The following is a 19,165-nucleotide window of genomic DNA, read 5'->3' on the forward strand; positions in this document are numbered from 1 at the left end:
CTCCACAATGAGAGAAGCCACTGCAATGAGAAGCCCACGCACCGCAACGAAGAGTAGCCCCCGCTCGCCTCAACTAGAGAAAGCCCGCACGCAGCAACGAAGACCCAACACAGCCAAAAATAAATAAATAAATAAAAATTATTAAAAAAAAAAGAAATGAAGAAAACAATAGCAAAGATCAATAAAAGTAAAAGCTGACTCTTTGAGAAGATAAACAAAATTGATAAAACATTAGCCAGACTTACCAAGAAAAAAGGGAGAAGACTCAAATCTATAGAATTAGAAATGAAAACGGAGGGGCTTCCCTGGTGGCGCAGTGGTTGAGAATCTGCCTGCCAATGCAGAGCACACGGGTTCGAGCCCTGGTCTGGGAAGATCCCACATGCCGCGGAGCAACTAGGCCCGTGAGCCACAATTACTGAGCCTGCGCATCTGGAGCCTGTGCTCCGCAACAAGAGAGGCCGCGATATTGAGAGGCCCGCGCACCACGATGAGGAGTGGCCCCCGCTTGCCACAGCTAGAGAAAGCCCCCGCACAGAAACGAAGACCCAACACAGCCATAAATAAATAAATAAAATAAAGTAAATTAAAAAAAAAAAAAAAGAAATGAAAAAGGAGAAGTAACAACTGACACTGCAAAAATACAAACGATCATGAGAGATTACTACAAGCAACTCTATGCCAATAAAATGGACAACCTGGAAGAAATGGACAAATTCTTAGAAATGCACAACCTTCCGAGACTGAACCAGGAAGAAACAAAATATGAACAGACCAATCACAAGTAATGAAATTGAAACTGTGATTAAAAATCTTCCAACAAACAAAAGCCCAGGACCAGATGGCTTCACAGGCGAATTCTATCAAACATTTAGAGAAGAGCTAACACCTATCCTTCTCAAACTCTTCCAAAATATTGCAGAGGGAGGAACACTCCCAAACTCATTCTACGAGGCCACCATCACCCTGATACCAAAACCAGACAAAGATGTCACAAAGAAAACTACAGGCCAATATCACTGATGAACATAGATGCAAAAATCCTCAACAAAATACAAGCAAACAGAATCCAACAGCACATTAAAAGGATCATACACCATGATCAAGTGGGGTTTATTCCAGGAATGCAAGGATTCTTCAATATATGCAAATCAATCAACGTGATACATCGTATTAACAAACTGAAGGAGAAAAACCATATGATCATCTCAATAGATGCAGAGAAAGCTTTTGACAAAATTCAACACCCATCTATGATAAAAACCCTCCAGAAAGTAGGCATAGAGGGAACTTACCTCAACATAATAAAGGCCATATATGACAAACCCACAGCCAACATTGTCCTCAATGGTGAAAAACTGAAACCATTTCCACTAAGATCAGGAACAAGACAAGGCTGCCCACTCTCACCACTATTATTCAACATAGTTTTGCAAGTGTTAGCCACAGCAATCAGAGAAGAAAAAGAAATAAAAGGAATCCAAATCGGAAAAGAAGAAGTAAAGCTGTCACTGTTTGCAGATGACATGATACTATACATAGAGAATCCTAAACATGCTACCAGAAAACTCCTAGAACTAATCAATGAATTTGGTAAAGTAGCAGGATACAAAATTAATGCACAGAAATCTCTTGCATTCCTATACACTAATGATGAAAAATCTGAAAATGAAATTAAGAAAACACTCCCATTTACCACTGCAACAAAAAGAATAAAATATCTAGGAATAAACCTACCTAAGGAGACAAAAGACCTGCATGCAGAAAATTATAGGACACTGATGAAAGAAATTAAAGATGATACAAATAGATGGAGAGATATAGCATGTTCTTGGATTGGAAGAATCAACATTGTGAAAATGACTCTACTACCCAAAGCAATCTACAGATTCAGTGCAATCCCTATCAAACTACCACTGGCATTTTTCACAGAACTAGAACAAAAAATTTCACAATTTGTATGGAAACACAAAAGACCCCGAATAGCCAAAGCAATCTTGAGAAAGAAAAATGGAGCTGGAGGAATCAGGCTCCCTGGCTTCAGACTATACTACAAAGCTACAGTAATCAAGACAGTATGTTAGTGGCACAAAAACAGACATATAGATCAATGGAACAGGATAGAAAGCCCAGAGATAAACCCACACACATATGGTCCCCTTATCTTTGATAAAGGAGGCAAGAATATACAGTGGAGAAAAGACAGCCTCTTCAGTAAGTGGTGCTGGGAAAACGGGACAGCTACATGTAAAAGAATGAAATTAGAACACTCCCTAACACCATACACAAAAAGAAACTCAAAATGGATTAAAGACCTAAATGTAAGGCCAGACATCATCCAACTCTTAGAGGAAAACATAGGCAGAACACTCTATGACATAAATCACAGCAAGATCCTTTTTGACCCACCTCCTAGAGAAATGGAAATAAAAACAAAAATAAACAAATGGGACCTAATGAAACTTAAAAGCTTTTGCACAGCAAAGAAAACCATAAACAAGACCAAAAGACAACCTTCAGAATGGGAGAAAATATTTGCAAATGAAGCAACTGACAAAGGATTAATCTCCAAAATTTACAAGCAGCTCATGCAGCTCAACATTAAAAAGACAAACAACCCAATCCAAAAATTGGCAGAAGACCTAAATAGACATTTCTCTAAAGAAGATATACAGATTGCCAACAGACACATGAAAGAATGCTCAACATCATTAATCATTAGAGAAATGCAAATCAAAACTACAATGAGATATCATCTCACACCGGTCAGAATGGCCATCATCAAAAAATCTACAAATAATAAATGCTGGAGAGGGTGTGGAGAAAAGGGAACCCTCTTGCACTGTTGGTGAGAATGTATATTGATACAGCCACTATGGAGAACAGTATGGACATTCCTTAAAAAACTAAAAATAGAACTACCATGCGACCCAGCAATCCCACTACTGGGCATATACCTTGAGAAAACCATAATTCAAAAAAAGTCATGTACCAAAATGTTCATTGCAGCTCTATTTACAATAGCCAGGATATTGAAGCAACCGAAGTGTCCATCAACAGATGAATGGATAAAGAAGATGTGGCACATATATACAATGGAATATTAATCAGCCATAAAAAGGAATGAAACTGAGTTATTTGTAGTGAGGTGGATGGACCTAGAGACTGTCATACAGAGTGAAGTAAGTCAGAAAGAGAAAAACAAATACCGTATGCTAAGATATATATATGGAATCTAAAAAAAAAAAAGGTCATGAAGAACCTAGGGGCAAGATGGGAATAAAGATGCAGACCTACTAGAGTATGGACTTGAGGATACCGGGAGGGGAAGGGTAAGCTGGGACAAAGTGAGAGAGTGGCATGGACATATATACACTGCCAAACGTCAAATAGATAGCTAGTGGGAAGCAGCTGCCTAGCACAGGGAGATGAGCTCAGTGCTTTGTGACCACCTAGAGGAGTGGGATAGGGAGGGTGGGAGGGAGGCAGATGCAAGAGGGAAGAGATATGGGGACATATGTATATGTATAACTGATTCACTTTGTTATAAAGCAGAAACTAACACACCAGTGTAAAGCAATTATACTGCAATAAAGATGTTAAAAAAAAACACCATAATGGAAAAGAATATGAAAAAGAATATATATATGTATAACTGAATCACTTTGCTGTACAGCGGAAATTAACACAACATTGTAAATCAACTGTACTTCAATAAAAATTTTTTTAAAAAGAGATAATAGTTTATTAACATGGCTATGTAGTATTGGTTTTAAGAACGGTTCATTGAATAAAAAAATATTAAATTCAGTACAGTAAGATAATTTGGAGTTTTCCCTCATAATATAGTTTTGCTGGTACTGTCTCAAATGAATCTTACCAGAAAATCTAGTCTATATTCGTTTCTCTCAAGACCTCAAATATCAAGAACACTAAAATTTTAAAATATTCATTATCATAAAGTCTTCCACTTCTTGTCCATTTTCATAAAAGTCAATGTGATAGGGCTTCCCTGGTGGCGCAGTGGTTGAGAATCTGCCTGCCAATGCAGGGGACACAGGTTCAAGCCCTGGTGTGGGAGGATCCCACGTGCCGCGGGGCAACTGGGCCCGTGAGCCACAATTACTGAGCCTGCACGTCTGGAGCCTGTGCTCCGCGGCAAGAGAGGCCGCAACAGTGAGGGGCCCGCGCACCATGATGAAGACTGGCCCCCGTTTGCCACAATTAGAGAAAGCCCTCGCACAGAAACGAAGACCCAACACAGCCATAAATAAATAAATTAAAAAAAAAGTCAATGTGATAAACTAAACTTCTTAGAGATAACCAAATTATTTCAAGTTGTTCATTGTTAATCCTCTATTTTACATCTAATAGTTTGAAGTACTAGGTATCATAATTTGTAACAGAAACAACAGTTTTATAGGTATAATTTTCCTTAAAGAAAAAAGATAACATATTCCCAATTACTGTTGCTCACATATTTGAAACCTAAAGTAGGCTCTCATATAAGATTCGTGCTACAAATTACAGAACAAGCACCGTATCATAGCAACCCAGCAATACCACTACAGTGACACGCTGAGGATGCAATCCAAGATTCTAATTTAAGAAACTGGCACAGAATATAGGACATGCAGCTTTTTTTGGCAATACCCCTAGAACATTAATAACTAAGAGTCTAAAATCGGCTTTTATTTGAAACTTTAGAGGATCAAGCTTTTATAAAGTAACAATGGAAACGTTTATTAACAAATGATTCACAGCACTGTAACTAAATATGACTTAAGTAAGGGTCTATGATTTCATTAAAATTGAAAATGGTAGGAAAAATTGTAGATATCACATCTTAGGAATTTGAATACATGAACCCTACCAGTTTGATAATGCATTCTAATATACAAATGTATACCATTTTAAGAAAACCCCTAGAATACTATCTAAAACTTTAAAAAGCATAAATATTTACATGCTTTGCTCAATTACCATTCAAATGCAAATACATTCACAACTACTACACTACAAAAGGGTTAAAAATGTACTGTTCAATTTTTATTACAAAAAATTATGTTACCTTTTGTTATCAAAACCACTTTAAAGATAAGAACAAGAAATGAAGATGAGCTAGTGGGGCATGTTATATAGATTTCTTGGAATGTAGAACCTTGAGAAGCAGAATACTGAAAAACAGTTTCCTAGAAGAGTAAATGGAATATTGTGTCATCTGTTTAACTCAATTTGAATATAAAATCTATTCATTAAATAAAGGTTTTTAGAAGCATCTTTGTTTCATTTGGGACCCTTGGGGAACAAGAAGTGTTAAAACAGACCTTTATAGATGGTTTCCATAGCTGTGAAGAGGTCCCATCTCGCAGCTAACTCCACCTGCAGCTCCTAAGAAACACCTGCTACTGTGTTAGGAAAAGGATGACCTACTTTAACAAGGTGGTTCAAGTCTCTAGAGCAGGGCCTAAGGGCCACAAAACACCCCACCCACTTCCCTCCTCCATCTGACCAGAGACGGGCTTCAGCATGGCGGTGGTGCTGCCAATCCAAGGACCCTGAAATTATATACAAAATATTGTATATGATATTTTCTGAGAAGATGATGGATTCCTCTAATCAGATTTTCTAGGAGATCCATGTATATAATCTCCCTAAAATTAAACACCAGTACTCTTAGAAGTTATTTCCTCTTCTTTTAACATAAGGAATTTTCATAATCAAGGTTTAAAATGATTTGATTCAGTATTTCCAAAAATAAAAAGTTTAATCAGAAACAATTCTAAATAGATTTTAATTTTTTTCTTTCAGAAACATGCTATTTATAGTATTCTATTAAAGTAAAAGTAATGGGTTATAGAACAGCACACATTATATGATATCACTAATGGGAAAATATAGGAAGATGTTCAAAATTTTAGAAGTTTCCTCTGCCTGGGGATTTTTACTTTCTATTCACTTGTTTTTAAGAGTGAGTCTGTAAGTTTTTACAAAAATAATAAAGCCATTATACAAGAAATAGGGTAGTTAAGAATATGACATTTCTCACTGCATAGTCTTTAAATGACTTTATTTTAGAAAACCATGAAAACTGAGACTCACTCATGACTCACAGCAAGTACTGTATCCTAAAATAGTCATTCCTATTCCACAGGAGAAACTACTTTTCTAGATCTTTTTTTTAAAAAAAGTTCTCAAAATATCAAAATATGATTATGTGTAAGCTTATACAGGTGGTTCAAATTAAAAACAGAATTATCAAAATATATGAAATACCAAAATCAGTGCCTGGTTATCTGGTAGCTAAGTAAAACCTGGGTTATTTTTACCTCTCCTACATGAATGATAGAAATTTCCTATGAAGGAAATACGACTGTGAAAATTAAATGCACCTTAAAAGCATTTCATTGTTATTTACATTTGCTACTTTATTTCCACTTTGGATTCAAATTTAGTCACAAATGTATGTAGAAAACTACTTAGAGAGATGACACATTGTCTAATTTCAGTTTTTCTCAGTTTTCAGGAGAACAAAATCAGTAAAGTGATAGATGAATTGGCCCAATTGACTTTTATATCCAAGTCTCAGTTATCTTGCCCCAATTTATTTTCCTCCCTTGAATTGGGAAATAATGATCAGAAAGACAGTGCTATGTTAATGTGATCATAGTTTAAAAAAAAAAAAGTTTTCAAAAACTGTGTGTACATAGCTTGTGTATAGGAGAACAGAGAAGCAAAAATAAGTAGAATCTAATCAGTCTTGATATTCCATAATAATTCCATAATTCCTCAAAGCTGCTAATTACATATCATTATAACTTTAAGTGAGTAGAGACTCCAAATTATAAATCTAGCTCTGACACAAATGTGCTGAGTGATTAAAAGTTCATTTCATCTTGTTTCTCAGTACTCATTCATAAAACAACTGTTCTCCAATTTCTTCTTCAGAAAAACTTTACATTACTTTAAAAAGGGAATAATTGTGCTAAAAGGGAGACCTGCAAAGATCAATGAAGCATTTTTATACCAGAAGAATTTAAAAAATAAAGATCCCCTGCTTTACAGGGTCTTAGAAAAACCTACTTTCAGTACTGGCTTACCTGCCCACGACCTAAAAGAAATCACTATCTCTCTTGTAAGGCTCTCAACTACAAATATTTCTCCTTTGTGCTGTTAGAAAATAACACGTTAATTTTGCTTTAGTGCAGACAATACATATCTTGGTTTCATATTGCAGAGGACGAATCAATTGAGAAGATGAAGCTATAAATGACTTGCGCAAGAATATAACCTACCTGTTTTGGTTTCTTCATCAACAAAATGCTAAATTTGTATTTAACTAAATTTGTATGTAAACTATTACTCAATTATAAATCATTATAAAATTGTGAATTACTGCATGATACAAAACGGTGTTTTTCTTTAAATCAATTTAATAGCATTTGCTTCATTATTTCATTCAATAAATATTAAACCAAGTACTGACTGCCTTAATTCTGGGAAGGAAGATAATGGATCTCAGGTCCTGGAGCACTTAACTTATAAAGGCAGAAAACAGCCAATTAAGTAACTAACCCTACTCATGAACCTGTCCCAACAAATTTTGTAATCTACCTCACACATATACCAAGAACATCTTGCCATTGCGCAATGTCTTATACACAGACATTCCACTGAATGGGGAATATATAATCCCATTTTGCCCAAAAGACCAAGTGGCCAGCATCCCAAACTCTGAACATTTTCTAATAAACAACGTTGAAAATCTTTTAATGAATGTGTAGAAATCATAGAAATTACCAATGGGCACTCTGTGATTCACACATCCAGAAGTCTATTTGCTGTTTATACCTAGGTTTCCAAAAGACATCTCAAACTTAAAATCTCTAAAATATAACTCTGGATTTTCCCTCTTTATCTGGTTCTTTTTCTAATGTATTCCTTCTCAGTGCTGGTAGACCTAAGCAACTCAGCTGTCCGAGCTAAAACACCTGGGAAACATCTTTGGCTCCTACCTTTGCCTGTCCATCTCCCCCAAACAATTCATCAACAAGTCCTAGCTTAGTTATATTGTGAATACATCTCTTTCTCTCCATCTTTACTGCTACTACCCTAGCCCCAGCCATATCATGCCTCATCTAGCCTATTAAAACAACCTCCTAACTGATCCTCCTTCTAAAAATCTTGTTCTGCTACAATCCATTCTCCACCCAGCAGCTAGTGATACATTTTTTTTTTTTTTAATTGTCAAGCTTCCTGAAAGAGATGTCCATACTTACTGACTTGGCTTTCCCAATTTCCATTCACTCCTCACTTCTCCTTAGAGAAGTCTGGTTTCAAGTCTATCAATCCTCTGAAAGCCCTCTAGAGTCACAAATGTTGCCTGAAGACCTCCAAACCCATGGAAACATTTCCATTCTTATTTGACTTGTTAGCAGCTCTTCTCACTGTTACTAGCCCCACCCCACTCCCAATTAAAAACATATTTTCTTCCCTTGACCGCCTTGTCTCTACTCTCTCCTGTCTTCCACTCAAGCTGTTGCTCCTTCTTCTTTGATCATCATCTAAATGATGGTATTCCTTGCCCTCTTCTCATTCTATATACATTTTCAGTAAGCAGTTGCATCTCTTCAAATGCCACCTTTAATCTAAAGCTCCTAAATTTTTATTTTTAGCACAGATTTTTCTACTTAGCTCCAGACCCAAATATCTAATTTCCCTACTAGGCTCTTCACTTCATTTCCACAGGCACTTCAACCTGTCCCACATGTAGAACCATTATCTTCTCCCACATCAGATCTTCCACTCTTTTTCCCTTTCAGTAAATTGCTACCATACATCTAGTTGCACAAGTTAGAACTGTATCATCATTGATTTTTCCCTCTCACCAAGTCCCCCTGTGATACCACCTATCCCCACTTAGATAAGGCCTCCATCATCTCTTGCCTGGATTACTGCGCCAGCATTAACGAGTATTCTTCACTCTCATCTCCCAATACACTCTTCACACAACTGTCAGGAATAAGTGCAGGACATGGCATCAAGGCTGTTACCTAGACACTAATTGTTGCTCCAGTCTCTTCTCTAGCCAGTTCCCTATTATAATATTCTTTATCACGGCCACATATATTGCTGGCAGTTCCCAACATATGCTATGCTCACCTACCTCTGGGGTTGCCCATACTGTCCTTTAGGTGGACCTCTTAGAACCCATGTGTCTTGATCTAACACCTCTGGCCTTTCAGGTCTCAGCTTACCAGTCACCTTCTCCAGGAAGCTTTCCCTGATCTCTCTCCTCACATACCAAAACTGAGTTGGGTCCCTCACACACTCCCCTAGGCTTTCACTGCTTACTCTTATCACAGCACTTGTCTCTAATTGAAACCACTGGCTTACATGTCTATATTTACCCCACCAGACTCTAAGCCCCTAAAGACATTTAATTTTGAAAGAAAAAGCATTCATCCTTTTATTCACTTTACTGAGTAAAGTTTTAATCTCTACAATGGTTCACCTAAAATTTAAGCACTATGAACATCAAAGAGGAAAATATTTCTGTACTAGATTTTGAAAGCAAAGTATGTATCTAGTTTCACAGCAGGCAAACAAAATCTTTTTCCTCTGGCTAATTATAAGAAGAACGGTAGTACAAGTTAAAAAAAAAAGCAAATATATAGAAAATTTGAAATTATATTTTATTTTACTATAGAAATTATATTTTATTTTACTTATGACTTCAACAGATGTTTATCTTTAGAAAAGTCTGTTTGGAAAATTATGTTTTAAAAAAACACCCAGTTTTGCTAAATCAAAATTCAGAGCTTATGACAAAAACTGTCTCATCCTTTTGACTTTATCAATTTAGAGGCACAGGATTAACTATGAGTTCAAATAATCATCATCTTCTGGTAACAGCTATAATTCTAGAATATCCGTTATCAATGAGTGTGACTCAAAGGCAAATCCCATTAAAAAGAGAAAATGTATCATTTTTGAAGCTACATTTAATATTTTATTATCCTGTACTACAAGTTAAGCCCAGTCATTAAAAAATTCTAGTTTCATACACCTAACATCTTTTTAACTATCGTTTATGCAGTTTCCTCACTAAGCAAAATCTGAGAGAGTATCTAAGAGCTTAAAAACCCTGTACTTCTTCTCCCTACCTTAAAGAAAGCTTTTCTGATGAAATGACAAGACAGCTATTTATTTAGAACAAGAGTGAAACTCATTCCCAATGAAAGCTAAACCAGAATGACTTCTGAGGTCCCATTCAGCACTGGAAGGCTCAACGAGATATAACATCACAATAAGGTTACAGTAAATGCAATTAGCATCGCCATTCCAGTAGGAGGAGTGAGTTCCCAAGAAATCCCTTGCCTTCAGTATCCAAGTTAGAAATAGGTTCTCTGAATTTTATAATGTGAACCTATCATATTTGGCAAACTACAAAAAAAAAAAATCCTAATAGATTTCTTTAAGAAATCTGATCAAAATTGCAGGATTTCTAAAATTCACCATTACACGAAAAACCCACATAAACAAATTCCTTCAAGGAAAAGTTCAAAAAGATATATATAAAAAGTGGTTTCAAACTGCTCATTAGTGAATATCCTGCCCAGACAAGCAGAGCTTATTTCACATAAACCTAGCCTGTCATGTAAAACTCTTTCAGTAAAGCATTTAGGTTCCCTATTACATAATAATGCACTGAAAGTAATTATATATTTAAAATCTGTTCCTTTCATCTCCTTCAAGGACATCCTTATAAATAAAGATTGAACCTCAAATTTAGAAATTACTGGAAACTAGTTATTTCAGTTTACCCAATATTTATATAGTTGTCCACATCTGGAAGTCAACCCAGTATTACTTTTCCACACAGACCTTATACAATACCTTTCCTAGAAATAAATCTATCAATAATGTTACACGTCACTTAAACCAGTCACTGGCAAAGCACAAATACGGCAGCAAACAATCCTTTGTTTCAAACCTACATTTACTATTTATTATCATGGTATTAAAAACCCAAAATTCATAACTTTGAATCAGATTTAGGCACAAATATATTAAAACAAAACACAAAACAGAAGAGAACCAATCTGCTGGTAGATAGCACAGAACACCACTGAAGGAAAGCATAATCAATAACGGGGGACGTGTGTAGAGGGAGGGCCAACAGGTAATTTCTTAATCAAAACAGTGACTCCGCCTATATGACCACACTTGTTATGCACAGAACACTGTATTTGGTACTATAATAGGATATGAAAACACAGATGACTTCTGCTTTCACAAAAATTTTACCATCTCATTCTGGAGGGAGAACATCACTACATAACTGACACTGACTCAGCACAACAAATCAACAAATACAGGTATCATTCAAACTGGTTAGCAGAAAGGCCAAAGACAAAAGAGAGTTATGGAATATAAGCGGCCCCAGGTCCTTGCTGCCCTACCTTCAGTAAAAAACTGTGGTCAAGATTAAGATGATAGACATAAAAACACTGACAAAAAAACATTTCTTTTTCTTTTTTTTTTCTTTCTAAAATGCCCTGTCTATTCTGCAAAAATCTGGAATACTTCACAAATCTGTGTGTCATCCTTGTGCAGGAATCATGCTAATCTTCAATAGTTTCAGTTTTAGTATATGTGCTGCCAAAGCAACCACAAGAAAAACATTACTTGATGCTAAATAAACATAAGGCATGACCAAAAACAGTTATGATCAACATATCTCATCTGTTCAACACCTAATAGTCAACATATACACTAGTAATATTAGTTCTAAATCTTCAAGAGGCAGAACAATGCTCTGAACATATAGCAAATATCAGCTTTACATTCCAAATTGGTTGGGATTATCATGCTACCCTGAATGATGGGATTAAACCTAGGCAAACTGCTATCATATGTTCTCACTTTTACTTGACAGCTCAGCCACAGCTCCGAAAATCACAGAGAAAAAAAAAAACACAAAAAAAACTTGACCATCTTGTATCAAAGGATAATAGCTGAGTTTTAATTACGATAACTACAGCAAAATCTAATAGAATCAACTCGTCACACCTAAAATTCCAGAATCCAAGAGCACTATCCCCCTTCAGGAAAGTAGCTGATTAGCCATAGGGGGCAGCAAAGTTAAGAGAGTGAAAAGTAAATAGCACGAGGTGAAGTGAGGGCAGGAAATGTTAACAGGCTGGATAATGAGCCGCGAGTATCCAGAGAAAAGGACAAAGTCTCAATTAATGAATTAAATCAATAGACAGATAATGCCAAACCAGTGATTTTCAACCCTGGCTGCATATCAGAATCATCCTGGGAGCTTTCAAAAATACAAATGCCTGCATCCTACCTTAGACCAATTTATTTAGAATCACTTGAGGGTAGGACCCAGGCACTAATGTTTTTTAAAACTCTCTAAGTGCACAGCCAGGGTTGAGAACACTGCTAAACACATAAAATAAAAATAAGCTAGTTTATATCCCCAGCTTTTTACAATTTAAAAAGTTAAAATTTTAAAAACACACAAGAATCTATTATTTCCCAAATGTATGATTTTTGTTGATAAACCTGTCTTTGTCATCCAAAGAGAGGCAATACCTCATCAAAGACTAATTCATTTTTGTGATTTTATCAAGGGAAAATATTATTCTTACAAGTAAAAATGATTAAACTGAAGGTCAAAGGGGTTAAACAACTAGCCCAAAGCAACTGTGACTCATCAATGATACAGGAAGACAGTTTAAGTGTACTATTTACAGGATGGTACTCTATCCCAGTGATCACACTATTTTACTTAAATACATTTTACTGGATTCTCACTTTACAGGCACTTCATAAAAGGATTCAAAATTCAATTAAGAATCAGAGGAGGTAATAACATTGGGGGAAAAAGAAATTTGACCCTAAATAGGAATTCTGAAGATGTTAAATTAGACTTAAATGGAAGTTTTTCCTTCATGTGAAGGCCAGCAACAGACACTATATTAATTTCTCTAGAAGTATATCCTTAAAAAGTTTTTAAAAATTTAAAAATAAGTCTACCAGAAGAAATATAATATTACTTCCAGAAGACAGTCCTAAAATAGGTAAAATGTTATATCCCTTTGTAAACAAACATTTTTAACATATTCAGATGAATTTCAACTCTCCTTTACTGCCACCCCAATTACTAAAACGGGTTTTGGGTTTAGATGGAATGAAATTAATTTTGAAAGAAATCTATAAACCTTAAAAGTTGAGTCAGTAGTGTCCCTCACCAGCACAGAAAAGTTAAGTTAGTTATGAAATTTCAAATCGTGTCATTGTTCTTGTTCCAGATACCCTAAAAGACCACATACATCAAGAAAAACAAAAAAAAATTTTTCCCTATAGGTAAGCAAAGCACTTCAAATGAGCACCACTGTTACTGGACTAAATACCTCCAGTGGGACCCAGCTTCTAAGAATACACCAACAAAGAAACTGAGGAACCTTGGTAAGTTCTTTACCTCATCTGAAGGGGACTTCAATCTCAAAGCCAGTTTCATTCTGTTCTTTGCCATTTACTGGCTGTCTCCCATAAGAAATGCACATCTATACAATTCTACTGGTTAATTCAATTTCTCTGCTTGATAAAAAACTTCTAACTACAACTTTCAATATTTTAAATAGTCACTCTACCCTATTTCCACATCCACACTTATGCTGATGTTACAGCTTCACCTCATTTCACATAAATCATATGTGAAAACTGATTATAAACAAATTATACATTAAGTACACTAGCAAAGTTTACTATTTATGTGAATCCTTCATTTAGAAAATATCTTTGATCTGGATTTTCAAATATCAAAGAGAATGGGAACTAACATTCTTTGCCTATTTTTAGGCACTAATTACATTATTTCACTTAATCCCCCAAATCCTGGGGAGATAGAAGGTATTATCCCCATTTTACAGATAAGGAAAGCAACTCAGAAAGATTAAAATTTTACCTTTGACCCAGGGCTGACCCCAATGACCCAACTCTATCATACTGCTGAAATTTCATAAAGCAGGATAACAGCAAAAATACTGAAATCATTTAACCTGGGTACCAGTGTCAGGTGCAACACCATCCAGATAAGTAATCACAGGCCTGAAACTAAGCTGTTTAAGCCTCAGCTTTCTCATCTGGGAATAATATTGGTCTTGCACAGAGTTGGTGGGATAACACAATGAAATATAATTTTTGTAAAAATACATTGAGCTATGGATTGTCACAATATTACCTTAGGTGTGAAAAAGCAAGGGATATCGGGGATTAGATGTTATACAACTTTGGACTATTTCACTTATTATGAGCAATACTGTTTTTATAATTTAAAAATCTAAAGAAAAGTGTAAAATAATTTGTAAATGCTAAATGTTATATAACTGTATGGCATCTACTATTTTACCAAACCAATCCTTCTAGAGACTTACACAAAAAAGGTTAAACAGACTGACAAGCTTCCAATTAACTGATTTTTTTTTTAAAGTTAAAAGTCTCCTAACTGTTGGTTACCAGAGGAAAAGTTTAAGGTAGAAAAATTAAGTATTATACTAATGTAAATTTAAATACAGAAAAAAATGATTGACAGAATGTTCCTACCTTTATTTTCTAATACCTAGTTCTCAGAGGAACTTACAGAATGAACATAAGAAATTTCAAGTATTTTGGAAAAAAAGTTTTTTTAAGCTATAAAATATAAGGCAGTTAAGTTTGATGACCCACATAAGTTTCTCATTTTTAAAACATCCTTTTAACAAGGCTTGTTTTTTAAATACTTTCTGTAATAAAACAGAATTTTCTCTGAACATTTTCACCATTAAAATCCTGCAACCCACTTACTAAATTATTTCACACGAATAAACTTCTTATAGATTAAAAAATGGGATTATTTTGTTAATCTTTACCCATAGCATGCTTTAAGGAAAATAGCCGGCACCTTTCCAGTTTAGATTCATGTGGACAAAGCGTAACATAAGCAGGTTGGCATAAACACTTAAAAGATTTTGGATGGTCACAGACATTGAATCACTCCACAGCAAGATTATATTTCAGAGCAGGAAGAAAAATTCTCTTTCATACATGTATTACAGGGCTTTCCACTGGTTTTTGTTAAGGCCACAAATGGAAAAAACTACTACTGACAGAAAAAGCACTCAACGTTGCGGTATCAAAGACACTGCCAAAGTACCAAGTGAAGCAACTGAATTTTTAAAAAACCACTTTTCAAGCATTTTGGCATCTGGAGTAAAAGTAGTTTTTTCCTAGTGGGTAATCTAAGTAAGAATCTTATTCCTCAATTAAATTTACATAAATTTATCCTGAATACGTAACTTTCCTTATAAAGAATACTATATTTTCATGTAAAACATACAGAATAAAACTAAAGTTCCAATTTTATTTTTTTCTCTACTAGTGAGCAAAATACTATAAATAAAACATTCAATGGCACCTTCAACTTGTTGAACAATACACCATGAAACCTGGATGAATACTGACTCTGCATATTTTTGCTAGGCTTTTAAAAACAAAATATAATAAAGTTGCATCTCCTGGCTTGAAGCAACCATATGTTTAATATTCAATTATTTTTATTAAATATAAGTAAATATTATATTAAAAAAACAATATAAGGAACATCTTACTAAAAAGCAAATTAAAGAAACATGAAAGAAAAACACTAGCACCAAACCTTCAAACTGCAAAAATAATTTGCCAATTTAATGAAAAAAAATAAAAAGGTAAAAATATCTATAATGTTTTAGTTAAGTTTAAAATTTTAAATTCATGAATAGTAGTTCAATGCCCTAATAGGTAAGATGATATTCTTTTATAGCTATGACATCACTCAAGAATTAGTCTTGGCAATGACTATCATTGTGGTCTACCGTTGACTATGCTATGTAAATTTTCACAATTTTTGTATACTAAATAGCAAATGATAAATACAATACCACAGGCTACACATCTTAAATAAAACCTTCTTTCAAAAGTCAGTTTGGGGGCTTCCCTGGTGGTGCAGTGGTTGAGAATCTGCCTGCCAATGCAGGGGACACGGGTTCGAGCCCTGGTCTGGGAAGATCCCACATGCCTTGGAGCAACTAGGCCCGTGAACCACAACTACTGAGCCTGCGCATCTGGAGCCTGTGCTCTACAACAAGAGAGGCCGCGATAGTGAGAGGCCTGCGCACTGCGATGAAGAGTGGCCCCCGCTTGCCACAACTAGAGAAAGCCCTCACACAGAAACGAAGACCTAACACAGCCAAAAATAAATAAATTAATTAATTTAACAAAAAAAAAAAAAAAAAGTCAGTTTGATTCTGGCTGTGGGATGTCTTTAATTTAGAAGCACCCCAAGAGGCAGGGCAGTGTAGGATCTGAATGGGGTTCCAGAGCTATTGCAGGTCAACTGTGATTTGATCTGGGGTTTTCTTTAGACTCTTAGCCAAACTAAGGCTGGATTCATAGGCCCAAAGACAAATCAGAACCAGACTGGCCTTAAAGGGGATGCTGGAGCTTTTTCAAACTGATAGAAAAACCTGCTGAACATTTATCTATTTCAGTATGAACTTTTCATTTCCTGGCCTTGCAAAACAGATGATCTAAATTTCTATCAGGTTTCTTTTGTCGAAAAAAAAATTTCGAATGTTTAGGACCATTATCATCTTGTTCCATGATGATGCCTATCTCATAAAAAGCAAAGACATTAAAATTATAAAATTAAAAGGTAGTAATCCACAAAGAATAAACTAGAACACCAGGAACCAATTTCTTTCTTTCTTTCTTTTTTTAATCCTCTAAACCTAGTGGGAAAAAAGAGTGAGCCAAAAGGAGTGCCAAGTTCTCCTGCAAGGCACTGACACGGATACCAATCTGAATTACTGTACAAACCTACAAAGTCCCTGGAATCACTGCTTGGCGAACTAAGTTCCCATTCCATTGCAAAGCGACACTATCTACTCCTTAACACCTCTCCAAGTTTACCGTGTGTATCTTCTAAGACGATAAAGTTTTTTAAGTCTTTCTATTCTTTGGGCTAAAGGTAACATTTAAATCTAATGATCCAGTAAGTAAGACACTACACTAGTCAGATTTTTTAGGCTTTTTCTTTATAAATAAATCTAAAGGCCAGGTAACTCTTAACCGGTGTTTGCATTAGGATTCCTGGTCTGTAAGACTCTTAGAAACCATCAATGGGAAGGAAAGTTAGGAAGAGAGTGCGTACAGGAGCTTTATAATTGGAAAAGTAAAGGATTGGCTAAGAGTGGCCGAAAAGAGGCAGGTCTCAGAAAGGGAAGGTCGGAACGTAAGACAGGTTGTTAAAGCAAGATGGGGAAGGGCAAGGCTCGGGGAGGAAGAGTGAAGAACCCTACCCCTCGGGCCGCAAGAGGAGAGTTCCAGTAGCAAGGGCAGGTAAGCGAGCGCGCAGGTGGGGAGGGGTGCTGACCTCCTCCAAGACCGGAAGAGTTGAGGTGAACCCAGAAGTGAGAAAAGAAGCAAGGCTCTTAACAGCAAACCTGTTTGAATCAAAGGGGAGTGGGAGGACGCCAAGGAAGCATGGGGAACGCGACTCACACACTCCGAGCCCCAGCTGGGCAGAAGGAACCCCCAGAAAGAAATGAAGAAATGACTGGCGGCGTGGAGGGGAGCCTCCGCGTTCCTCCCCGGGCTGCGCCCTCGGAGGTTACCTTTGAGCTGGGGCAAGGGGTGCAGCTCCGGCTGGTTGCCCTGGCTGCGGAACTGCGACGAGCCCTGCGAGCGCTTCTGCCTCTGCGCCTTGCGCACCGATTTCCGGGTGAAGCCGTCCACTTTCTCCGAGGCCGAGATGGCGGCGCTGGCAGCCCCCGCCGGCGGCGGCGACGACGACGACATCACCACGGCCCTGGCGCTTGGCAGCTCCGGCTGCTGCTTGCACGGAACGGGCAGCGGCAGGAGGAGAAGGCGGGGGAGAGGCGCCGAGAGCTCGCGCCCCTCCGCCCCGTTCCCCCGGCCGCACTGCCCTCCCGCTCCCGGGCGCCGCCGAGCTTCTCCTCGCCGCCCACCGACGCCTCACGGCCACATCTCAGTGCCGTAGGTTCCTGGTCCCCGACGCGCGGCGAGCTCCCGGGGCGACGGAGGCGAGAGCGGGGGTAGACGGGGTGGGGGGGGGTGAAGAAGTTGTTGACTCCGAGTTCGGAGGGCGGGTGGACGGGAGCCCGAAGTTTAGACAACTGAGGCGAGGACGCTGGGGTGCGGACGTCGAACTCGCCTCTCGTCCCTGCAGCCCGGGTCGCCAGCCGGCCGGCCCGCCAGCACCTCAGTGGCCGCAGCTAGCGCAGCCCGCCCTGCCTGGAGCCTCCTCCCGAGGCGCTGCCATCGCGGGTCCCCTCCGAGCCGCTGTCGCCACCGCCGCGGTGTCCGCTCTTCCCTGTCAGCGCCGACCCCTCATCTCCCGGGGCGGTGAACCGCCGCCCCGGCCCTGGGCGCGCACACACACTCGCTCCTCGAAGCGCCGAGCAGTCCAAACCCCCTCCCCCACGCGCCCTTCCGCAGCCCACAGAGAACCCCTGGCGGGCGACCGCTACAACTTGAGAAGGTGCTGTGTAGAAGCAAGGGGGTGAGTGTGAGTGCGTGTGCGCGCGCGCGCTAGGGCGCGCGGCCAGGGGGAGGGACCGCGCGGGGGATGGGGAGGGAGGAGATTGACTGACAACTTCCGCGGGGTCCCGCCAGCCTCTCGGAGGCCCGGGAAGGAGTAGGGGGTGGGAAAGCATGCCAGCTCCCTCAGCCAATCGCACGGCTAAGCGACAGCAACGGGGTGAAGCTTGGCCTTCTGCAAGGGCTATCAAACTGGGAGGTTAGGCAGAGGAATAGGGCGTGGTTGTATGACGGACCTCGGCCACAGCCAATCGTTAGTGAGGATGACAAGCGGAGTGCCACTCTCACGTCACAACAGTGTAACTAACTCTCTAAGGAATGAGGGGAGGTGCCCCTCCACCAGCCAGCAGCTTTGCACGCCTGCGCGACAGCTCCAGGCTATAATTGCGCTCCTGACAGCCTATGAGAAGACCGGGAAACTAGAGGAGGCAGTTTAGAGAACAAAATAGAATGCGCCCATTCTTCCCTCCTCTCTCTACTGGCCAATGAGGAACTGAAGCGACTGGTGGAG

The 19,165-nt window shown here is 38.4% G+C and overlaps 1 protein-coding gene and 1 pseudogene across 1 annotated transcript in view; both read right to left on the minus strand.

Moving 5' to 3' along the window:
• Positions 1 to 18,622, minus strand: part of PPP2R5A (protein phosphatase 2 regulatory subunit B'alpha) — a 96,960-nt gene extending 78,338 nt beyond the window's left edge. Inside the window, exon 1 of the mRNA XM_007184982.2 lies at positions 17,709 to 18,622. Coding sequence (XP_007185044.1) covers positions 17,709 to 17,892 — 184 coding nt within the window. The 5' untranslated portion in view covers positions 17,893 to 18,622. The remainder of the gene's footprint in view (positions 1 to 17,708) is intronic.
• LOC114238264 (U6 spliceosomal RNA) lies at positions 11,575 to 11,673 on the minus strand (annotated as a pseudogene).
• Positions 18,623 to 19,165: the final 543 nt, after the last annotated feature.

The sequence above is a fragment of the Balaenoptera acutorostrata genome, chromosome 1 (assembly GCF_949987535.1).
Source record: "Balaenoptera acutorostrata chromosome 1, mBalAcu1.1, whole genome shotgun sequence".
Lineage (NCBI taxonomy): Eukaryota > Metazoa > Chordata > Mammalia > Artiodactyla > Balaenopteridae > Balaenoptera > Balaenoptera acutorostrata.